The sequence below is a fragment of the Rhincodon typus genome, unplaced genomic scaffold, assembly GCF_021869965.1.
Source record: "Rhincodon typus isolate 14 unplaced genomic scaffold, sRhiTyp1.1 hic_rhity00001619, whole genome shotgun sequence".
Lineage (NCBI taxonomy): Eukaryota > Metazoa > Chordata > Chondrichthyes > Orectolobiformes > Rhincodontidae > Rhincodon > Rhincodon typus.
The window spans coordinates 1-25,000 of record NW_025967257.1 but is presented as its reverse complement, the minus strand read 5'-3'; the positions used below and the strand labels follow the sequence as shown (position 1 = coordinate 25,000).

Genomic DNA, 25,000 nt, shown 5'->3' with positions numbered 1-25,000 from the left:
CGGAAGGGAAAGACATGAGCATTTCAGAATGGAGGCACCATCACTTTCCCAATGGTACTACAACCAAATTAAACTCTCTGTTCAGAATCAAACCTTTTTCTTTCTAGCCACTAGCATTGAAAAAATACTTGTACACTTTTTACAACAGATACAAAACACAGGCAAAGATTTTTTTTTCCCTTCCAGTTAATATGGCTGTGGACAGATCATCAAGAATTCATCTCTGGTTATCACCTGTTTAAGGTCACTTGATAAGAACAGTGCTCTAGCTGTGCACACCAGAACTCGGCCTCGGGAGCAATGCATTGATATGTATGTGGTGCACCACATTTAGTGTTGCTAAATGAATCACAGTCCCAGTTCAAACAGCAAACCATTCCAATCCTGAAAAATAAAAGCATGAACTAAACAGAACTAGCAAGCTTATATCCTTAGAAAAAAGTTATAATCTAATTTTTAAGTCAATAATGACAAAGCAAATTCAAATCTATTATCCTGGGAGCCTGGCCAGTCAGGTTACATTTGTGATAGTAAGAACTGCCTGGCCTGCTGTGTTCCTCCAGCTCCATACCAGGTTACATTTGTGGCTTGGTTTTGTGAAGACTATGCAGTCAGAACCCCTCAATGGGCAGCACATGGCTCAGTGATTAGCGCTACTGCCTCACAGTGCCAGGGATCTGGGTTCAATTCCAGCCATGCGTGACTGTCCATTTGGAGTTTGCACATTCTCCCTGTGTCTGTGTGGGTTTCTGCCAGGTGCTGTGGTTTCCTCCCTCAGTCCAAACATGTGCAGGCTAGATGGATTGGCCATGCTAAATTACCCATAGTGGCCAGGGGTGTGTAGGTTAGGTGGATTAGCCATGGGAAGTGCAGGGTTACAGGGATAGGGTAGGGAGGTGAGTCTGGGTGGGATGCTCTTCAAGGGTTGGTGTGGACTCGTTGGGCCGAATAGCCTGTTTCGACATGGTAGGGATTCTATGAAACAGCGAATTATATTGAATCTGTGGGCTTCTGTTGATCTCCTCACCTTTTACAAGAATCACTGCTTTCTCAAACCCTTGACGGGCCGTAAAAGATGCCATCAAAGCACTCAACCAGTCTTCACACTTACTTTGAACCTTTTCTGCCAGATCCTTTATTTCAAAAGCATGGTTAACAGTGGGTCATGGGGGTGAGGAAGCAACAGGCCATCTCATTTCAGTTCACTGCAGAGTCACTGACCTCTAGAATTGTGTGAACATCTTTGCCTACTGTGAAGTTGAAGATGACGAAGCTGCTACACAGCTCTCTCCCATCATGTGCAGGCCTACCCTCACATTCACTAACAAAGTTCATCTGGTGGTCCTGGGAATAGTAGCATCCTGGTGGCTAGGAATTGTACCCCAGAGACATTCTCACATTGCGGTAGGAAAGGAACAACAGGAGGAAAGGTAAGGTCAGGACGGTAAAGCAGGAGCAGGCCTCACCGCCATAGTTCACCCCCTTTTCCAAATCAATTATAAAATGACACAAAACGCAATGGATTCTGCTTTTATAATTGATCTCCCATGGTGTTGCCTCTCTTGCTCTCATGTCTCTCACCTGCTGCTCCAAAGCACTTTGCAAAGGCTGTGTCCCACAGAAAACCCATCACTGATCTTCTGAGTGAGGAGACAAAACAAGGCAGGTTTTGGAATTAATACCAGTAAGATGAACTCATAGAAGAATTTGAGCTAAGCAGATGACAAAAGTGCAGGAATTTTTTTGTTTTGGAAATCATTCATGAAATGTGAGTGTCGCTGTCTGGGCCAGCATTTATGACCCATTTCAGTCTTCCCTTGAGAGAATGGTGTTATCGTTCTGCAATGCAAGCTATGCCTCTCAAGCTAACTAGTTATATTTCATTATTTTCATGGCATATATCACTGGCAATGGCACATTTACGGTCCATTCTAAACTGTTGCGAGAAGGTGGGGGTGAGCTGCATTCTTGAATCACTGTGGATTATCTGGTATAGATGCACCCACTGTGCGGATAGGGATGGAGTGCCATTGTTTTAACCCAATTACACTAAAGGAATAACGATATCTCTCCAAGTCAGGATGGTGAGTGGTTTGGAGGGGAACTTGCAGGTGATGGTGTTCCCATTTACCTGCTGCCCTTGGTTTCAGAGGTGTTGTCAATGGTGAATTTCTGTAGCGCATGCTGTTGATGGTGCACATTGCTACCTGTCTGGATCATTTGTGGAGGAAGTGAATGTTCAAGGTGCTGGATGAGGTGCCAACCAAAGAGGATTCTTAGTCTTGCACGATGTTGAGCTTCATGAGCATTGCTGGGGCTACACTCATCCAGGCAAGTGGTGAGTCTTCCCTCACATTCCTGACTCATGCCTTGTAGATACTGGCCAGGCTTTGGGGAGTCAGGAGTTGAGTTACCTGTTGCAAGATTCCCAGCCTCTGACCTGCTCTGTATCTACAGTAGTTGTGTGGCTAAACAGTTCAGTTTCTGATCAAGACCCCAAAATTCTGACATAATGAAATGTCTTACTTTACAACAAAAGTGATTGAAAAATCTGAAATGATACACAAAACTGTAATAGGTTGAAAATCTTGTACTTATGTTTAGGCTTAAATCAAAGAGTTTGAAATAAGTTTTGTGCAGATTCACATCTATTTGCAACATGAGAGGATCCACAAAGTACTTGATGCTTTATCCACTAGCAGTTGAGTTTCACTGTGCATGCAACACACTTTAATCTTACTGTCTAAATCACAGCATTACTCACCGGTTTGAAAAACATCGGTTTCATTCTCCCCTGATGCATCTCTGTGACCCTGCGATGCAGAACATCAAATTTCTTGTCTAGTCTCTGGATAGCAGCATACATTACCTGACAGTTCAAAAGTAGCAAAAGTGTTTTTGTTATTATGTTGCAAAATGCAGACAAGACTGAACCAGACATCACTTGTATCAAATGCACAGAACTACAAATCAACACAAATCATAAGGATCAAATTACATTTAGGGTCAGCCTGTATTGGTAATTAAAGAAAATTAAATTTACATTTGGAGGTTTTTATTGCTGATGTAATAACTTGAGTTTATGCCCATTGTACAACAATCATAATATTAGCAAATGATTTATTTGTCCTGATTACTGGATTCAGTTTGGGACATCCTGATATTAGGTTGTAAAGATCATGGCAACATGTTGATTCATTGGATGTTACTGAGATGAAGGACATTACTTTGAAAAGGAGTCTTACAAATTCACAGAATATGGAATTCTCTGTTCCAATAGTGCACTATCCTAATTCTTTTAAAGGGATACGGTAAGAAAAATAAATATTACAGGACCTGTGGAAGATGCAAGAAAATACAAATCTAGGCTGCGCATGTGGACAAATTTTCCAGTGTGGTCATGATAATAACGCAATCTGTTCCATTCTGTAACATTATATTATTCCAGGTACCAATGGCAAGGAAATGCTGTTGTTGAGGTACAATGTGAGAGGAAAGTCAAACTTTATCATGAAATGCAACTGGGTCTAATTCCATCAAGGTAGAGAAAATAGGTTTATTCCTTAAATATAAGCCACATCTTTGATCCAGTCGGAAGCTGAGTGACATTTGATGGAGTTTGCGGTAGGGTGTTTACAGTGGCCTTTCATCATTGATATCTGGGTTCACATCCACTACGGGCCAATAAAAACCTGTAGTATCGGATGGTTGTAAATGCCCAGTGTGAAATGAATTTGCACAGATGCAGCCCACTTCCTAGGAGAGTCTGACATTCATAAGAATGGGTAAGTGACTTCAGCAGGAGAGGCCACAGAATGGCTAGTGAGGGAAACGGCAGGTTGTTGAGATGGAAGAGGGGGACACAATTTTAAAAAGGCACGGGCAGAAATTCACTTCAGGCAATGATGCAAAGTGCGCACTGTCAGATTGTTATACGTTACACCTGGTGCTTGTTTGTACATTGGAAATTCAAGAACGGACACTGTGCCTAACAGCAGCTGATCTGATACAAACAGATCCCCAAGGTGAAATTCAACCCCAGAATTGCCACGTAGAATCTGCAGCATAGAAGCTGTTGATTTGGCTTAATTAATTTACATCAATTAATTTTAACTTGTAAATAGTTTCAAGTCAGCCTATTCAGAGATGTTAATACACACCTTTGGAGTGAGTGGGACTTGAATCCAGGTCTCTTGGCTCGGAGGTAGTGACACCACCACTGTGCCACAAGAACCCATTGGTTTTAACTTGTACATACCTAAAGCATTTGGAGGGTTTTAGTTCCTCATGGGTTCTCTTATTTTGTATCAACTGGGTATTAAATTGTGTCCAGGTAACGGGCATAAAGTGGGGAGTTGGTTCTGGCCTTGTAGCGGCCCTCTTGTGGCTCAGTAGTAGTGTCCCTACCCTTGGGCTGACACTCTGGGGTTCAAGGCCCACCTGCTCCAGAGGTGTGTGATAATGTCTCTGAACAGGTTGATTAGAAAAATACGTTGAAAAAAATTCTGCCCCCTGTAAGGGCTCCTCTTGTGGTGCAGAGGTAGAGTCCCTACTAGACCAAGTGGCCCAGGTTCAAGTCTCACCTGCTCCGGAGGTGTGTAATGACATCTCTGAACAGTTTGACTTAAAAAGAAACACAGGTTTTTGCCGCTGTAAATAGGACCAGACAGCAGCAATGTGGTTGCTGAGTTTGGAAGTGCGTGTTTGTATCATGTATCTCTGTGAATAAAATCTTATACAAAGTTTAGGCTCCAGATCTACATTTCACTGCCCGGAGTATCACAATTCTTTGTGCATCTTCTGGTCATAATTTTGACGAACAATTAGGAGAACGTTTACAGGAATCCATATCCATGTCCCTTAAGTCGATTTTGAACCATATGGCTTAACTTTTCTTCTTTGTGTTAGGGATAGGTGAGGGCTCAATTTTCAAGAAGACTTAAAGAACTGCACAGGCAGTGTGGATCGTCACAGAGCTAGCCATTACCTGGCAGTAATTAAGAATCTCCACCAGCGTCCTCTGCTGATCGGTAACATAGGAACCTTCTGACATATCACTGGCCTGTGTAGAAAGGAGAGGGATTGCTTCATTCTAATTGCACAAAACGTAAGTGTTCTGATCTATGCTGGCCTGAGTTCATTTAATTTTCTAAAAGGCACTACATAAGTTATTTCTTCGTTGTATCAATGTTTGATTTCTTCCAATGCCAATTGACAACTGTTGCAGAGCAGTAAGTGTTGCAGATCATGCTTCTCAACAAACAGTTGTTAAAAGATCCTGTCTGTGCTAGAAGGGAGGCGGCACTCAGAGGCTGGGGGCTAAATTTTATTGCCCAGGTGAGAGGCAGGAGGTGAGCCTAATCCCACAGGCGCTGTCTCAACCATCTAGATGCCAGGAAACAGGACTTTCCCAGTGGAAGACCCTGCTAGAGAAGGAGGGGTCCTGTCTTCTCAATTGTAGGAAAGCCCCAGAATGGCCAGTTTGTTTTCTTAGAATTCCTTTACATGTGACAACAGCAAGTCAGAGTCTCAGCAGCCAGCATTGAAAAATGCAGTCATGGGCATTCTGGGAGTTCAGACTGGGCCAATCAAAGTTGATGCCTGTCCAAAATCTGGTCCTTCCATACAGTCATCCCCGGCCTCTACTTCCTCTCTCACCAACCTCCCTCAATGTTCATTTGCCTCCAACATCACCCTCAAGACCTTAAAAATATCCTCTGACTTACCATTCAATAAGTTCGCTGGCCTTGTGCTCCCCACTTCCCAGGTCATGGCTCTTCCCACCTCTTCTCATTTGGTAAGCTTCTGAAGGAACCCCCCAAAAGCCTGACTGCCCCTGTGAAAGGCTGGAAAGGTCTAACCTTGGGCCTTTGTACAGGAAGAGGCCGGGGCCTTACAAAATGAAAGTAGGCCATCCTACCAACGTTGCTGGTGGCCCTTTGTTTGGCAGCTCCACCTTCGTTTGGTCCTGGTTTGAGACCACAATAACCAAGCTCCTGGAATCCACTGAGAGGAGAACTACAATTTACTTATGAGTCAATGTGAGCTGTTTATGACTGCTTTTGGTGGCCTGCCCGGCTGCAGGATTAGCATGGCCCTGGAACCAGGTGACCTGTTTGCTCTGTTGAACGTGTTGTATGGCTTAATCAAAATGCAATGAGAAACATAATATTTGGCAACTGACTGTCACATAAGACTGCAGTTTGGCGGACATGCTCGTCAAGGTAGGGATCATTACATTTTCCCTCTGGGTTTATAGTGGTAACTGGATTAAGTCCCCCTCAGTTTACTCAAAACAATTTTCAATCCTGATCAGGATTTGTCAAAAGGAACATTTAAACAAAACATCGAAAAGCATGCAAGCTGTCTGCCAGGAACCTTCAAAATATAATATTTTGCTGAACTACAAAGCTGTTTTATCCTACAATTCCTCTTTAAAAGAATTCTTCAATAATGGTAGCTTGAATCACAGCAGATTGGTGTCCCACCGTGTTCCCAGAGATGATTCATCAGCGGATCAACTTTCAATGCAACCTGCAATGAGGAATGAAGATGCCAAGGGAGGGAAGGTGCATCATTGCATCCTAATACTGCGCATCTCCAAGGGTAGTAGTAATCACCTCACTCACTGCTAGAAGATCAAGGAAGAATATGCCACACTGACATTTTTCAAAAAGATAGTCACATTTTTGAAGACACAGACAAGCTAGATGAATCTGCCAAAAACATTTTATGACTGATATCTTTAAAAGGTCATCTGTCCATGGCATTGATACTTTTTAAACTAGAATTTTTAAACACAATTTGAGTGCATCAGGAGCACACATTAAGTGGGATAAAGAATAAATGTAACAAGATGTGACAGGACAGTGACTATAAAACTAGGTTTACTCACACATTCATAGTCAGCACTGAAGTCATAAACAAAGTCGCCATTTTCTTCATAGTCCACATAATCTCCAGTGTCTCTGGTTCTCATCGGAGGCTGTAGATAATTTACACAGACAAACTGCTTAGCAGCAGGGGTAGAGGAATCAAATTAAAATTCTATTTGTACAGTGACCATTAGATGAGGCAAAAGTTATTCTTTCCAGCATTAAAGTAAAAGGGACATACTCATGAACCTAAACGATAACACACATAATAAGAATTACATAAAAAAGATGATACTAATCTCCAAGCATACTTCTGAGTTACTATGACTAGTGCGGCTTTGTGCTGTGCAAGGAGCTCGATGCTCTGTCTTGATATTAAGTGTTTAGTTCAGAATTTGTTAGCAACCAACCTATGGAGCTCTGAATGGCCAAATTAATGCCACTATTGATGGGCTCTTTCTTCTAACTGCAGTGTTATGATTTTGGTCTTTCAATCACCATGAAAAGGAAGCGATAATTATTCAAATTATTCAGGCCCCTTCACTTGAACAATATAAAGATCCTCATTGATTGTGGAATGAGTGAGTGTTCTGTTGACTCAGGAGAGGATGCATTAGCTAGACGTTCCTTTCGGTGGCGGGGAGGGGTGAGATTCGATCCGCTTTATATAGCCAGCCCACTCGAAGGAGCTGATACCCCATTGCTACAAAGTTGCAATTTGAGAATTCTTTCATAGCTGGGAAATGTCAGCAATAGGCAAGAGGTAAATCGTTGATTTCAGGACCAACGAGTGGTACAGAATGGAGAGAATGTCAGGAGAAAGAAGCCTCTCTCCTTTGTCAGTCAGTGGGGCTCAGTGTATCTAAGTGCACTACAGCACTTACTTCACTTACTTAATGTTGATGGCAGGGCCCTCATCAACAACAGTTGATGCAAAGAGCCATAACAATTCACTATTGCAGCATTCACCCTTGTTATCTTCCACCAGTAATTCAAGTTACTTTAATACTGTTGTCACTAACAGCATGCAAACACGTAACATGTCTGTAGGACTTTCCCATGCTGACCTCTTTGTCTTCAATGTGTTAATGTTGCCTTTCAAAAAAATGAAGCATTTTTGAAGCAACAATGAATCAAATCTCAAGCATTCATCTGACACTACCTGAAAATTGTTCAATGAAATAAAACACAAGGCCCATCTAGTTTGCCTTGTCCCAGCCCAGCAACAAATTGCACAATAATAACAGAACAAGAGAAACAACATCCTTACAGGATCTGGTTGCATGTCAGAGGAAAGCTGGATGCAAGAATGTGCACTAGTATTCCTTCCGTGGCCATAAGACAACAGTTGAGGTATAAACACACAGTGCAATATCCTGGGCCTGTGCTTGGACAATAAAGGTAGCACGATGGCTCACAGCACCAGGGATCCCAGTTCGATTCCAGCCTTGGGCAACTAAGTGAATTTCACACATTCTCCCTGTGACGGTCTGCGTTTCCTCCCCCAGTCCACAAGATGTGCAGGTAAGGCAGATTGGCCATGGGAAATGCAGGGTTACTGGGTAGGGGTTTGGGTCCAGGTGAGATGCTCTCCAGAGGGTTGGTGTGGACTTGATGGGCTGGATGGTCTGCTTCCACACTCTAGGGGATTCTATGATTTTATTCTATAAATAACATAGCCATTCTATGTAATTAAGGGCTTCAGGTGAATAAATCCATTATGAAATGACAAATTTGTTCACCAAATAAGGAACCAAACACTCAGGTATCGAAAAACAACAGTAGAAATTTAGTGGTGATTCTTTTTGAAGTGTCTAATAAGTTGCATTTTTGTTCCTCTGCAAGCATTTTTATTCTCGTACTGGGTAGCAATACCTACTGCATTATGGATTGTAATTTTCCTTCTTTTGGGTCTGTAAGTGTAAGTGTATTCTCCAGGCCTGTGTCGAGGCTCATGCGACGCGGTTCCAGGTGAAACATCATTTCTGTTTGGCAGACATTCCTGTGGCAGGTTTGCTGTTGACTCATTGTTATTCATACCTGAAGCACTGGCCGAGCCTTCTGCTCCTGATTTCTGTACTAGAGATCAGAAAACGGGTAAAAGGAAAACTGTCAAAAGGTATTTTCAAAAACCTATATTTAAAAAAAAAAAGTGAGACATATTAAAGGTCAAAAACCTCCATGCCAAATCTAAATGCAAAATATTAAAGGCTGCCAGAATGTGAACGCTTGAGTGCACAGCACAGAGGTTACCTGAGGCTTTGCAATGCACTGGTTAGAGCACAGTTGAAATCTGTGCCTAATTTTGGTCACCACACATCAAGAGGGACCTACAAACGTTGGCGAGGGTACAGCAGCAACAATTCCACGTGGAAAGCGGCCCAGCAATGCTCAAGGTGAAAAGTGAAAGATGGGATGGACAGAATTTTACAGGCCCCCTGCTGTGTGTGTGTGTGTGGTAGCCCCTCAGAAAGATGCTTAGTCATGTGGAGTGCCTTTTGCAGATGGGGAAGACTGTTGTGCTGTCTTCTGGCTGATTAGGAAACTCTCCTGCTCTTTCTGCCTACCATGGGCGATGCCGAGGTATTTATGGATTGATAATCAACCTTGCGATGGAGTTGTTTTCCTGCCCTCCTGTAATATTTTGACCAGTAGGAGGGGGTTCAGGAATAGGGCAAGGATCCGACAGATCACATTGCTCGGACGGGGAAAGGTGGAGAGTGAACTTCCCTCCACCATTGGCTCCCTCTCTTTCTAGCTCATGTCGCACGCACGCACACGCACACACACACGGGATGTGTGTTTCCCAACATCAGCTCTGGCTCTCCCATCCCCATCTGGATGCGCACTCCTTATCATCACCCTCCTCACTCGCATCAACCTCTGGGCACCCTCCCCCTCCCTGCTCACCCTCTCCCTTCTTGCCACCTGTGCCCCAACAAGCCTGTGCCTATCTGGTTTGGTGATCTCCAGCACTTAGGATTGGTGGCACTGCCTGTGGCCTCAGCAATGGGCACTGCTCCTAGTGGCACTGCTGCCACTATGGAGCTGCCAGCCAATGATGACTGGGCAACAGCTCTCCGAGCCTGGACTTCCTCCAGCGTAAAAGACAAGCATCTTTCCTCTAGCCACCTCTTGGCCTGTGGAGTGTTAAACAGCTGGAGGGCAGCTGGCAGCAGCAAGATATATGTTCCCTACTGATTCTTCGAATGACAGGGATTAATCTAAAATGAGTGAAAATTACATTGAAAGGATAGTTAAAAATGTTTCTTTCAAGACAAATGATTGAAATAATTATGCAGTTATAATAATGGACAAAATACATAGCTTAAGATATAAATCACAGCTAATTACAGTAGCAGGAAGAGATATTTCAAAGGGCCAACGATGAAGAACACAAATCATTATTGTAAACACAAAGTGTGGTGAAGGAGATTGATGAGCTCCAAGCACAAACAGCATGTGGCAAACACAGAAAGACAGCTTAAAAATGATGCAAGAATTTAATATGACCAGAAAAGATGGGGGAGGAATACAGAGAGGCTGACTAGCACTGTTGACCACGGAAGACATTGCAAGGTTAGAAAGGGAGGAGGTCCTTTAGGGGCAAGGACAGAATCCATTTGGTTTGGAGTTGAAAAGCAAAAAGAATAAGATAATGCTACTGGTGATCTTATATAACAATATGAGAGAGACAGAAAGAGAGAGAGAGATAGAAAAGCAAATATGCAGGAATATCAGAGATGAGTAAAAGCTATAGAGGGGTGACCTTAGGTATACAAATATTGATTGGAATAATGTAAAGGGAAAGGAAAGGGCTAAAGTTTCAAAATACATTCAGGAGAACTTCCTTGATTGTAATGTTCTTGGTCCATCTACAAATAAGACATTGCTGGATCTGGTGCTGGGAGTGAGGTGGGCAACTGGTTGAAGTGTTGGTGGAGGAACACTTGAGACAGCAGTGGACTGACTAGTTTACTCTGTAGAGAGCTGGCTTAGGATGAATGCCTTGTTTCTGTGCCATAATATATCTATATCCCCCTGAGTGGCTGTTTCTCAGCTTCCTGTAAGTATGGCACCTGCCAATGAATGTATTCTTCTCAGAACATAAAGGAACAAATATTTAGGATTAATGAGGGGCTGAGTGTAAATCAGTATTGTTATTTACCATAAACTACAGCAGTTAGATATCTTTTTTGATTGTTTGCTTGTGAAAGGTCTTCAGTAGTAAGGGAAGATGAATCATTCGGAATGTCCACCACTTCAGCTCCGTTAAATATCACGGCTTCTGTATCCTCTTCGACTTTGACTCTCAGATATGAATCTGCAGCAAAGTTTTAAAAAAGACTGCTGATAAAAACTAAACGGTGTGCTGTGACATATAGTTGAAATATTTTACATTTTGGTTTCCGTACCTCAAACACTAGAATGTAATTCAAAAACAGAACTGACAAGACTATGATCACTGTGGCCTATAATAAACATGTACATGAAGTGAAATAAAAACATTCCGAACAAGAGTCATATCACACTTGAAACAGGAACTCGACTCTCTCTCCACAGATGCTGCCAGTTCCTGGCAGTTGCTCCGCTATTATCGAGTTCCTCCAGCACATTCTGCTTTAATTTCAGATTCCCAAAATCTGCAGTACTTTGCTGTTATATGAATATGACGCCTGAAGTACAGAACATACCTTTGTTAGAAAACTCAGTCCGAAGTTGAACCTTAAATAAAAATGCAAGACCCCCCCTATCCTGTGACATTGAATTCAATGACCGTAACATTTCTTTCAGTTTCTGGTTGTTATATGGAGCTGCTGTAGAAATTCTCCACCTCTGGTTCCTGTTCTGGCCGTATCTGAGTCACTAGTTTGAGGAAGAAGGGGACTGCATTCCAAGTCACAACCATCTGTCATGCTCCAACTTTGTTATTGTGTATAATATTTTAACATCCTACAGTATTACATGCCTTCCAGTTTCAGAATGGCCTACTATCAATAATCCCCTTGTTTGCCTACCACTTTGATATCCCTCCCTGGGCTCCGTCTCCACCTACCTACCTGCTCAACTCTCCTACCCCCCACTCTCCCTCAAACTCATCTTCGGCAAAAAGACCGGTTTTTCTTAACTGAGATCGGTTCTGAAGAGGGGTCACTGGACTAGAAACGTTAACTCAGCTCAACTCTGTAGATGCTGCCAGACCTGCTGAATTTTACTAGTAATTTCTGCTTTTGTTTCAGGTGGTGGACAGGCTTTGGCGAGTCTGGAAATGTGCTACCTATTACAGGGTTTCAAGTTTCTGACTTGTTCTAATAGCCACTGTATTTATATGGCTGGTCCAGTTCAGTTTCTGGTTAATACTAATCCCTAGGATGTTGACAGTGGGCGATTCAGTGATGATAAGGTCACTGAATGTCAAGGACAGATAATTAGATTCTCTCTTTTTGGAGATAGGCATATCCTGGCACTTTTGTGGCACAATTATTGTCAGCCCAAGTCACACAGGTCCAGGTCAGGGTGCATATGGACAAAGGCTGCTTCAGTATCTGAAAACTTGTGAATAATGTCATCATTAGTGAACTTTCTCACTTCTGACCTTATTATGGAGAGAAGGCCATTGATGAAGCAGCTGAAGATGGTCTCTTTTTTAAAATTTTAGATCTATGTGAGAATCAGACAGGATGTAAACTGATCCATTACAGTCCATTCTCAGAACAGTTAAAATCAGTCCTTGTAGTTCTCCAATAGCAGGTTGGAAGATGTAGCCCCAGAATAAACCAAACTCTTTTTTGCGTACACATAACAGCTCGCAGGTTCATAGAGGATGGCAGTGAGCTCATGGAAGAACCATGAGGTATGGGTAGATGGGGTGGGGAATATCGTGTTACGTCTTACAGACTTATAGGAATGGGTTCAAATCCCAACACCTAATGTGTGTTTGCCTCCAGCAAATCTTATCCCTTGTAATATAAGATCTGGAGGTGAGTGACATGGTATTGAAGAATTCAGCAGAACATTTATTACAGCTCACTGTCATATACAAATACTACAAATGTCTGGTAGTATTAGGCTAGTCGGTTACAAAGATTAGTAAGCTTTCACCAGCAACAAGTCCCCCAATTTAAGATGGAGAATGAGATCTTTATGCCCTTAGATCATGTGCTACGATATGTTCATGATGTAAGTATGTCTCCGAGAGATATACTGACATACTAACTGAGAGACAGCAAGTGTGAGGGATAGAGACTCAAACAGCGATCCAAACAACTGGGACAAAGTGCCAGAGAACTGAGGTGGTCTAATCAGTTCGGATTGCACTCGCTCCCCTCCATGCCTGCACCAGAGCTGTTTCCAGGGTCAGTCACCCAACGTGATCACATCTCTGCCTCCTTACAGCAAATATATTGTGCGTAGAAGCCATTTATCTACAGATGAGTCTGTACATTGGGATTTTCAGAATTAACACCTGGCTCAATGAGAGTCTGGCCCAACATTCCAGGTGAAGAGAAAAAGTCCATAGATTGAACTATACAAGGAATTTTTTACAGTGCCACATAATAGATTTGTGAGGAACGTTACAGGTCATAAAATAAAAGTGACATCAGCAACAGGGATACAAAATTGACTGAGTGACAGGTTATAGAGAGTAATGATCAATGAATACATTTCTGGCTGCAGTAAGACTTGCAATGGTGTTCCTGAGGGATTGGTATTGGGACTCTTGCTTTTCCTGATACATATTAATGATCTTGTTTGGAATGCTATGTGGCGTGCAGGGGACTATTTCAAAGTTTGCAGGCGACACTCAACTTGAAAGAACTGTAACTTGTCAGGAGAACAATGGAGAACTACAAAAGGACACAGTCAACTTCATGGAGTGAGTGGATATGTGGCTGATGTGTGACATGATGCATTTTAGTAAGATGGACATTAAAAGGCAAGATAAAATAGGGGGTACCAGTCTAAAGGGGGTGCAAGAGCAGAGGGACCTGGCTGTATATAAGCACAACTCATTGAAGTCGGCAGGGCAGATGGAGAGAGTCCTTAATAAAGCATACTATATCAGGCTACTGCACACTGTATCCTGGGCTTTATTAATAGGGGTGTAGATTACAAGACGAAGGAGGTAATGCTGAATTTGTGTCATACACCTGTTAGGCCTTAGCTGGAGTATTGTGTACAGTTCTGCATGTTATATTATTGGAAGAACGTGCACACGTTGGAGAGAGTGCAAAAGCAATTTATACAAGAACGGATTCAGGGAAGAGGATCTTCAGTCGTGAGGAGAGACTGAAGAAGTTCAGATTGTCCAAATTGGACTGAAGAAGCCTTAAAGGAGATCCGATCAAAGTTTTCAAATACAGGCTAGATGTATTTATAGGAAGAAACTGTCCCTGCCCGTAAAAGGAACAAGAACAAGATGGCATTGATTTAAAGAAATTTGCAAAATGACCAAATGTGATCTGAGAATAATTGTATATTGTGATTCGTTTAGAGTATGGACTGAAGTGTGGTGGAGGCAGGCTAAACTGAGACATTCAAGGGGGCTTTGCATGATTATGTGGATAGAAATTATGTGCATGGATATTGAAAAAATGTACAAGATTGGCACTAGGTAATGATGCTCATTTGAAAAGCCAGAGCAGACACTTTCTAGAAGAATAAAGTCTCAGGTTCCATAGTATAAAATGTAGTATAGAATCAAGTGAAGCAAACACAATGAAATTAACATGGTCTTAGCTGATTAATTATGTTTTCCAACAAAAAGCATGGCAAAACCTAACCACACATTCTGAACCTTCACCTTTCCAATAATGACTTCCCCTCAGACGTCTTTGGATAGTTATCAAATTTTGTCCACTTTCTTGGGACCAATTGCAAATACTTCCACAGCTCCCTTCCAGGGTCTGGGACTTTTCAGCTCAAGCCTGAAATTCACTCACAATTCCTGCGCATGGGACTGAAACAGAAAATTAGCAATAGCCTTGGTTTCAAATGGCACTATTCTCCACAGATTTTCTACAGTTCTTGGAATATTATTTTTGTCTTTTGAACTTAGTGTCCCAGACACCATTGTCTCTATTCCTGGCTGTGCCCTGTCCCACAGAGATGGCAGCACAGTTGTATATAGTCAGCAGGGAGCTACCTTCAACATTGACTCCAGACTCCAGGAAGTCTCGTGTCATCATATCAAATACATACTCCTGATTACCATTGACAACTTTCCTTATCCTGGCTCATTAATGAGTTTTCTCTGCTGTGTTGAAGAGGACGAAGCATTTAGGTGGCAAGGCACAGAATGTACTCTAGTGGGGGAATTTCAATATCCAGGTTGATCATGGAGTGACCTGGTAGCACCACTACATGGTGGAATGCATTGTCTGGAAGTGTGGTGGAGGCAGGATAAATTAAAACATTCAAGAGGGTATTATTTCTATCCAATTATTCACCTGATGTGTAAGGATATTGAGAAAAAGCAGGAGACTGGCTCAAGGTAATGATGCTCATTTGAAAAGCCAGTGTAGACACTTTACTTTTGAGAAGAATAAAGCCACAGGTTCCACGACTGAACGAGCTGATAAGTTCTAAAGATCTGCTGTTAGTCTGTTTCACAGCATCACAAAAGTTGTTACCGTGCAAAAGGAAGCCATTTGGCCCATCATGCCTGCACATGCTCTTTGAGTGTGCATCATTGATAATCCCCAAGCCCTTGCACACTATTTCTATCCAAATAATCATCACTTGTTTAAGGCAGGTGGTGAAGGAACCACCAAAAAGGGCAAAAGCTACTCCATCTTGTCTGCCAATATCAGTAGGACTGAACACTGCACAATCCTTTCAGAGATGGTGTTGAGGATTGAGGTTCCAAAGAGGATGTGTCGCATGATACTTGCACTGTTGCATCGGCCAATACGATTCACGCCATGTGATATTAAGAAACAGCTGAAGGCACTGGATAGTGCAAAGGCTAAGTACTGTGACAACATTCCTACAACAGTACTGAGGACTTGTGCTTCAGAACTAGCTAAGCTATTCCATTCAGCTATAATACTGGCATCGGGCTAACAATGTGGAAAATTATGTAGGTATGTTCTGTGCACAAAAGGCAGATAAATCCAACCTGGCTAATTACTGCCCTGTCAGTCTACTACCACCCATCGAAGTGCTGGAAGGTGTCACTGACAGTGCCATCAAGAGGTACCTGCTCAGAAACAACCTGCTCACTGATGCTCAACTTGTGTTCTGCCAGGGTCACTTGGCTCTTAATTTCATTACAACCATGGTCAAATGAGCTGAACTCCAGAAGTGAGGTAAGTGACTTCCCTCAGCATCAAGGAAGGATTTGAGTAAGTATGACATCAAGGAATAAAATTGGAGTCACTAGGAATCAGGGAGTAGAAACTCACTGGTTCACTATATACCTAATGGAAACTAATCACATTGGCCAAACACTGGCTCATATACACAAGAGTTTGGGCTCAAGACAGACTGGTCGAGGAGAAGGTAAGGGCAAAAACTGTTCTCATGCCTGGGCTTCATTAAAACACTGTTGATTACACGTTAAGGCTAAATACTACTTGGCATTCAGAGATATACAAAACTTTAATCTTACATTCCCACTGTTGAAAGACTGTTCCATGAACTCTCACATTTAATGCTGGTCAGACTACTCCACATGCTTCTACTAGCTAGACTTCAGACTTCTGTCTGGCTCCTTCCATGTTTCTCTTTTTTTTAAACTGAACTTTGCCCACACTGTGCTATTTATTCCCAGTGAGGAGCAGCTCAATGACATCGATGCAAGGTTGCTCCAGGATCCTAAAGCCCTTAAACAACAACCACCATATTCTTAAAGATGGTGAATATAACAAAAAAGCAGGCAAGAAAAAGATAGGACGACTATTTCAGTGTAATATTGACTCGACTCAAATGGAAGTTTGTTATTTTATGTGTGCAGTCACCAAACAAAATGTCGTTTTAGTTACAAATGTAGATGATAGATATTTCAGTTTCTACTTTCTCAAGAGGGTTAGAAGCAGGATTCTCAAAAATCACATCCCAAATGATCCAGTTAATTAGCAAAAATGACTAATTATTTGAAAGATTGCCAAAAGTTAAGGGTATAATAAAGGGGTTTAAAAATCGGGCTATTGTTGATAAAATGAAATTATTGAGAAGACTCTAATGGGCTGTCGGAATGAAATGGGATAGAGGGCTAGGCTGAAATTGGGTCAATTTCCAGGTTCCCCTGGTTAAAACTTCTTGCAGCAGTGCCCATTTAGCTGCGACTGAACTTCAAAAGATCAAATCATACGCAATTGTTGAAGTGAACATATAGGAATCTGGAAGGGCTTCAGTCTTGTGCAACTCACTGGAACATTTTTACTCATGAAGGAAATCATGTTGCTAACTTAGACAGCTGGTTATTATGTTCTGTGGCATGCATGAGCTTGCCTTCACTGTGTTTAACGTTTTCTGAAGAATAACACGCCCTCTACTTAAGTTTGTTCAATGCATGTGGTGCTGTCTGGGAAGAAGGGGAACAGAGAAAATACAGGGCAATCAGAATACTTATGCAAGCGTTGCATGTAGCACTGAAGACCTTACTGAAAAATAGTCAGATGATTAGACAACAAGCACTAATGCAGATTGTAATAAATAAAACATGAAGGCATATCTATATAAATATGGGTTTTGAAAGAAAATAAATCCATTTAAAAGCCAACACTGCTGTTTGCAAACCTAATGCATTCTCTTTACATTATGTACTTTTGAATATTTTCCCAATCTCTGGAACTGTTTAAACCATTTATACACTGCAGGAATTCAAGATTGGTAAGGGTACATTGATTATAGTCATTTGGTAGTGCAGACATGAACATTGCTGAGAAAAGGCACATTTTGTGAGGTATTTCAACCTGCATTATCAGGACATTTCACAAGAACACAAAGTTCAATAGGAAAACAAACGTTTGTGGCATGAAAGGACAGTGTTGATTGGCTGGCAAGTAGACTCTGATTGGAAGAGGTGTTGCCATGGAGAATACACCTATTAATACTGATTGACAATTAACAGCCAGGATTTATTTAAATTTTAAACCTGGCAGGTTGACTGTGTTTGATCAGGCATTGCCCTGACAAATGAACCAGCAAATGATGCAAACTATTTTGTTAAGGTGAAACAATTATAGTGCACGTATGTGTTCTGTCTACAGAGACCAAGGCCCTGTGTGTATATATGTAGTTACCAATACACACGTGTGCCACATTGTGAGCCTGACTGACAATCTTAAATTGGTTGTCAGCATAGATCTTCACATATTCAAGATTATTCATCAAAGCTTCTCATTGCAGAATCACTTCTAACGTTAGACACTAAGTTTTGAAAGCTCAGACTGGTTGAGTACAGTCAATATTTATCATGTTAGAAACAGCCAAAGTAACATGTTGCTGGGTATGATTCACCAGACTTTGGGATGTACAGCCTACATACCTGACATCATACAGCACTTAAATTCACACACAAGATCACAAATTCTTGGAGGTGCATCTAGTTGATCCAGCACATAACATGTTGCAGGATTCCAAATGACCCTTCAGACTTTCACATGTGGTGTGACTGTCTGACAGCCTCGTAGGACTCTCAAGGCCAGTGTATTTGTAAAGCCAAAAAAGGGACAGGAACAATTATCCTTGGCAAGGGCAGTTAAATCAATTGTCAGTTGGACTTGCAAACTGTACACTTCCTAACCAATCAGCACTCTCATTATACAGCAAACTTTGTCTTAAATGGCACCTTAAGAAGTGACATTCTCCATAAACCAGCAAAAGTTATACACCTGAAACAGTGAACATTTACTGTCTTATCACAGTATAGTCAGTTCAGGGTGCAAGTGAGAAGACCAGTAAGTTTTATTCCAGGCAAAGTTGCATTATTATTTAAGTGATTTATGCTGTAAGTCAAGCATAACAGTGATGTATATAACCCTTGCATTAAGCTTCCATTACTTAGTGTGTGTTTTCACATTGATTATGTGGATCTCTTGACCAACTGGAATATTTGAACAGCCAACACACTCCTCGTCCCATAGGTGTTGATTAATAAAAATCTTGCAGTACATGCAGTAATGTTTATTTTCCTCTTGAATTTTTTTATTCTTGCAAAACGTCCTGAATGCAAAATAAAATGCTTCAACAAAATTTTTTTTCCAGCTATGTTCACATTTATTATGTCAATACAGTCTCACAACACATTTTAATTGCTGATTCAATTCTCAGCCAAAAGGCAATTTTGTCAACTACTTTTACTCTTTTAACAGCCATCCTGAATAAAAAAAATCACATAAGGAATGGATTCATAACAATGAGAAAGTTCACACTGTGTTACAGAAGGCTGTTTCCTCCTCCATTGACATTGCTAGACCTTTGAGTATTTTTAGCATTTTCCATTAACATTTCGTAATTACTGTCACAGCTAGTCTGCTCTTAAATATCAGGAATTGTATAGATTATCTGCATAGGATCATCTGAAGAATGCTGGAGCTTTTCTACAGGCAGGCTGCACTGTACCGAGAACGGAAGCTTGCTGGATGTTGAATTTGGCTTATCAGCTGACATGTTTAGGTCAGGGAAGGCAACTTTAGATTGGCGAAGACCATTAATCCTAGAAAAAGGCTTCTCAGAGTGGTACATGCCATGGTTTGAATACATTGTTTACTTACATCTACGTTTACTTATTGCAAATTTTATTATTATTTACATCTTAGCTATGTTAAACAAATTCATTTCCAGAAGTACGTTTCTCAGCTAAGAAGGACTGTCAACACAACGACACGTGTAAACTTCTCGGTTGTTGTGATTTCACATATGAACTTTTTTTTTGGAAGTTGCTCTTCGCTGTGTGTTAATGTGCATGAGATTGTTAATTTCTTAATGAGCATGACATTTAAGAAACCTGGATACTGAAGTAAGACTATCGTATGCTTTATGCCCTGTTTGGCACACGTTTCCTGAAAGGTCTGCTCGTATACCGTGGCCCACTGTCAAGTGCAATCTCTTTAGGGGCACTGAACAGATTGAATATTGCATTCATTGTGTCTGCCTGGAACATGCTTCAACTATTCTTGAACTCTGACAGATCAAATTTGGAGAATTTGTGACAAGAAGAAAATAGTCACGATGTAATTAAAACTGTTGTGATTTTGAACTGAGAATCTGAAACAACCGTTCTAGTGTATAGAGGTTCCCAATGTTACTGTGGTTGTTGATTCTGGCATACCTCACACATCTTTAGTGTATTCTCGATTTCATTGTTGATCCCAGGCCAATGCACACTATTCCTTGCCAGGCAGCTTGTTTGCTATGTGCCCATTTCTCTGTGATGTACTTGTGACAATATGCCCTTCCAAACATGTTTGATTACAAGCACTTGTTTCTCTTAAAAACTGAATCTCTTGAGGTACCTAGTTCATCTCTGTATGGTCAAGAGCATTTCAGAGTGGCTTCTACCTATTTTGTCATGTCAGGCCATCCTTCTTTGCAACTTTCCATAGCGCCTTTAGTCCTAGATGACTAACTGTTTCTTCCTGAAGTCGGCTGCATTAGTGCTAACCAAAATTCATTGGATCGATCACAGGCACATCTTCCACCTCAGTGTTCATACTATGTACTTATAATTTGAGGGAAATTTCTGCATTCATACTGGAATTTGCTAACTATCTGAATGTGTGTGAGGCAACCATTTTGGGTCTAGATTTGTAGCAGACATTAAAGTCAAATCACTGTTCCTCTACCAGAAATTGCTGCAGTCTCGTTAGCGCATTTGTCCGTGGATTATGCCACTGAATTGCCAATGATTTGTGATCAGTTTCCACAGTGACTTGCTTTCCAAAGAGATACATCTGGTATCTTGTGATATTGAACACTAAAGCAAGTGTTTCATACTCTATGTTGGAATTACTGGAATCAACTTGTGATAGACTTTTGGATAGAAATGCAACTGGTTGATCATATTGCATGGTGCAAACTCTTAACCCTTTGAGGTATATCAACTTCCAGGACTGTCCTCTTCCCTGGGTTGGAGTTCTGTAGGATATAGGTTTCTGCTGACACCTTTTTGAATGATTGGAGATGAGTTGATGCTACTGCCTTAAACATAGGTCATATTTTTCCTTAAAAGTTCTCTTAATGATGATGCTTTGTCAGAAAAGTTTAGTATGTACAGTGCTTAATAAAGTAAAATAAAAATCTGAGACATCTCTTCTTTACCTTAGGAAGGAGGCAGGTGTTGTACATTTTTAAATTTTACCCAGCTTATAACAGAGTCCATAACCTGAATAGATACAGCTAAGAAGATGATCTGACCTATGTATTTACCTGACACTTATTACTATTGAAGACAAGTTCTTCACAATGAGCTGCTGTGATGACTAACTCGATTTCTGTCATGTACATCTGTGGCTTTGCTCATCACTGCAATATCATTAGTAATACAGACACATTCTAGAATACTTTCTGTAATTCTGCCCACATGATGCTATAACAGATCCCAACAAAACAGACCAAAGCTAGGTCAGATAGACAAAATAGAACAAGATGGACCACAGGATTGTCTCTGGAAGCAATGTCTTCCAAATTCTGGAAGTACTGATTTCTTGAACTTCTTTTGCCAAGTGAAACCTTCAAGGTCTATGTTTGATATCCAGCTTAAAGAATGATTCAGCTCCCGTGAATTTGGTATTCCGTTCTGCTAAAGTCAAAATTTTAAGTGGGAATCACTTTAGAGAAAGCTTTAAATGTCTTAGGCCAAATATACTCCAATTGTGCCATTATGAAGAAACAGATTTTCAGTCAGAGGATGATCAACCTGTGGAATTCACTACCACAGAAGGCTGCAGAGACCAGGTTACTAGGTACGCTCAAGAAACAGACTGATAAATATTTAGATATTAAAGGCATCAAGGAGTATGGAAAGAAAGGAGGATTATGGTGATATAGACGACCAGCCATAATCTTACTGAACGGCAGAGAAGGCACAAAGATAGATAGCTTCACAGTTGGTGCAAGATGCTGCACTTCCCACGCTGCTCGCTTGCTTTCTGTCTCCTGCCTACTGCATCACTTGTAACTGTAGGTAATGTTTGCCAACGTTGCTGCCCAGCTACAACAGCTTAAAGCTTTCTAACAGTAATATATTATGCCAACATTGTGTCCACTATCTTTTCCTCCAAGTGATCTTTTTGGGAAGTATCCGTGATCCAATTAGGCAACTCAATTTCTGAAAAATCAGCCTTGGCAGGACACCTACTGATAAAGTACTCAAATAATTCCTTTGGCTGTTGTCTGGAAGAGATCTGTTCTAGATGGTGAATTTGATAGTTTACTTTTACACGAAGCTAATTTTCCAGCATTTCCCATTAATTAGCAGGTTCTTTCCAGGCTAGTCCTAAAAGAACCAACGGGCTGACTCTGTGCAAGCCCACATTTTAATGAACTATCTTTACTGTCATTGTGTGCTTATCTGGTTCTACAACATCTAAATTGAAAAAGCAAAGCTTCATCCTTTGTATGAACAGCCTAAATTCAAATGTGATTTCTGTGGTCTTCCAATTCATTCTAGGCAATGTCAGATATCTTTCTGATTTTACCTGTCTTCTGCAAATATTAATTATGTCTAGGGGATTTATAGGCCACTTGGGAAAGATTAATCTTTGTGGAGATTCAGAAATGTAGTGACTCTGTTTTCTTCACTCTTTAAAAAAGAAATCTGCTTTCTGCTGGTTTTAGCTGCAGCTCCAGCTTCATTAATTTTTTTAATATGAATCAAGCACTCTGTGTAGTGATTTCTTTTCCGAGTCTGGGCATACACTTAACTTCTGCAGCTACAAATTTTGTCTGTAAGACCTTCTCCTGCGGTTTACAAACTTCTTTTATTGTCCTTTTCCCAAAAAAGAATCACCTGATCACCATATCATACTCCTCATGCCATTGGTAAGTAACACAGACTAAGTAGTGCGGGTTCAATTTACTTGAAAACCTCACAAGAATATTTACCAGCTCAAATTATAACTTGCAATAAGATAATTATGTATGCAATCTGTTTCTGGCAAATATTTTCTAAACAACCTGTTCAGGGATGTTATTACTTGCTGCTGCTGGACTAGACATGGTAGTTGGTCATGTGCTTTCAGATCAGTTTATTACTCAGCACTGAAAATACACGGCCCTTCACACTGATATACATTTAATGATTGATGAAGTGCCTCTTTCATCCCATCTACAACCCTGAATCTTAGGGAATTTAAAACAACTGGCCTGACATCAGTGTCACCAACGGATTATCTTACCCTATTGACTTTACTGAGATATAAAAATAACAGAGACAATAGAGATGTAAAAAGACATTGAAGTAACAACATAATGAAGAAATACCAAGTACTCTGCTTAGAACATGGATCTCCCATTCACAGAATCATACCAATTGGAGAGCTTGGCTCCAGATACACATGATAATTGCTCGATGACCTCAGGCTGTATCAGAAACTGAATCAGTTATTACTGTGTCAGATTATTAGGTTCAATTCAAGACAGTCACAGCCACTTGTATTTTAAAAAAAAGTTTGTCTACCTAGCCTGAATTGAGGAGTCACTAATTTCATTGAGGAAGCTTACAGCATTCACCAGGTGCCTTTAAAATAGTAATATCACTACATGTACCATCGGAAGTGCAGTTAATAGAGACACCAAGCCAAAAGGGTAAAGAAAAGATAGCTCAAAAGTGTGGTTTAATGTTAATTAAAGACAAGGGGAGGAAGGAGGAAGGATTCACAGAGGAAGTCACAGGGGAACATTGAGAGCTGTAGTGCTGAAATTATAGAAGAACAGGGTCAGTGAATGAAAAGTTAAAGGAGAAAAAATGTTGGAAAAGAGCAAAGAACGTGTTTTTATAAATAACTTCTGGTAATTCCAAAGCGCTTGTTGTCAACTTCCAGGTTTATATAGCTAACAATATACAAGGACACCTACACTGCAGTAAAGACGGATAACGATTTTGCCACTCAGACCTACGAACAGTGAGCTTTCAATTCTACACGGAATACCAAATAAGAAACGCCATAAAGATCCCATCACGAACGAAACTGAACTAAACAGGATTTACTCTGGTTGCATTAGAATATAAACAATGAATAATTTGATTTTGAAGCATTAAAAAACGTCGCTTCTCAATTAATATTAGGCAAGTCTCGCATTTGCGTTTCTAGCTGCCTAAATTAAGGGACTGCTTACATTAGCATCTGTCGAATTGTCAAAATCCTGGACTGCGCATCGATTTTCCGTTGAAGCAAACGCCACCACAAGAGCAACGCAACAGACAGCAACACTTGCGCTCCATGGGGCAAGGGGATTGAAACGGTGCGAAACAGGTTGCAAAAAAAAAACTGGCGTCAGCGGGGCACCGTTTACAGTACATCTAATACAACGCATTTGTTTAACTACACTCTCAAAATGTACGTAACCGCAATGTTGTCTCGAGGTGGATGGGGAACGCGTGAAGGAAGCCAGGGAGGGAGCATCCCGGTACAGCACACCGTACTGACATTTGAGATTAAGGTACACAGAATGCTAACGGTAGCTTGGTGCGAAATGAATGGCGAACGCGCTCTCTCTCTCATCCGCCCGCGACCGCCTTACATTTCCGATTGTTTCCATTCGAGTGAAACACCATCAGCTCCGCGACGTCACAATGATCGACTTGAAACGTGACCAGTCTGCGACGTTCCAACGGCACCAACGTTCGGAGATGGAACGCGGCAGCGCCCGCAGCTCCAATCAGAGGCGCGCATGGGCGGGACTCCATTCTTCCTTCCCACCCACACTGAGCGCAGAGCCGATCCCAGCGTTTGCGTTGATCAGAAAACGCCCTTTAACCGTTTCCGGGCTCCTTTCATCTTGGAGTCTATGTATACACATATGCAAATATATCGCTACCGTTGTGTACTGAACAATAACAAACACTTGGCAATGTGCTGATACACATTGTGGGGGAATGTAAATGGCCTCACCGTTTCCGTCCGACATTGTGAGTTTGCTCCGACGGGCAGGCTGCACGGTTCCTCCCGGGTGAT

General features: G+C 41.3%; 1 protein-coding gene across 1 annotated transcript; it reads right to left on the bottom strand.

Moving 5' to 3' along the window:
- Positions 1–348: 348 nt before the first annotated feature.
- On the bottom strand, positions 349–25,000 carry LOC125481293. The gene is made up of 8 exons (XM_048592656.1): positions 24,938–25,000; positions 24,567–24,831; positions 11,044–11,199; positions 8,755–8,954; positions 6,896–6,985; positions 4,988–5,062; positions 2,765–2,869; positions 349–384 (listed from the first exon to the last, which is right to left on the bottom strand). Exons 2-8 carry the CDS (start codon positions 24,730–24,732, stop codon positions 349–351), a joined length of 828 nt encoding a protein of 275 aa, XP_048448613.1. The 5' UTR covers positions 24,733–24,831; positions 24,938–25,000.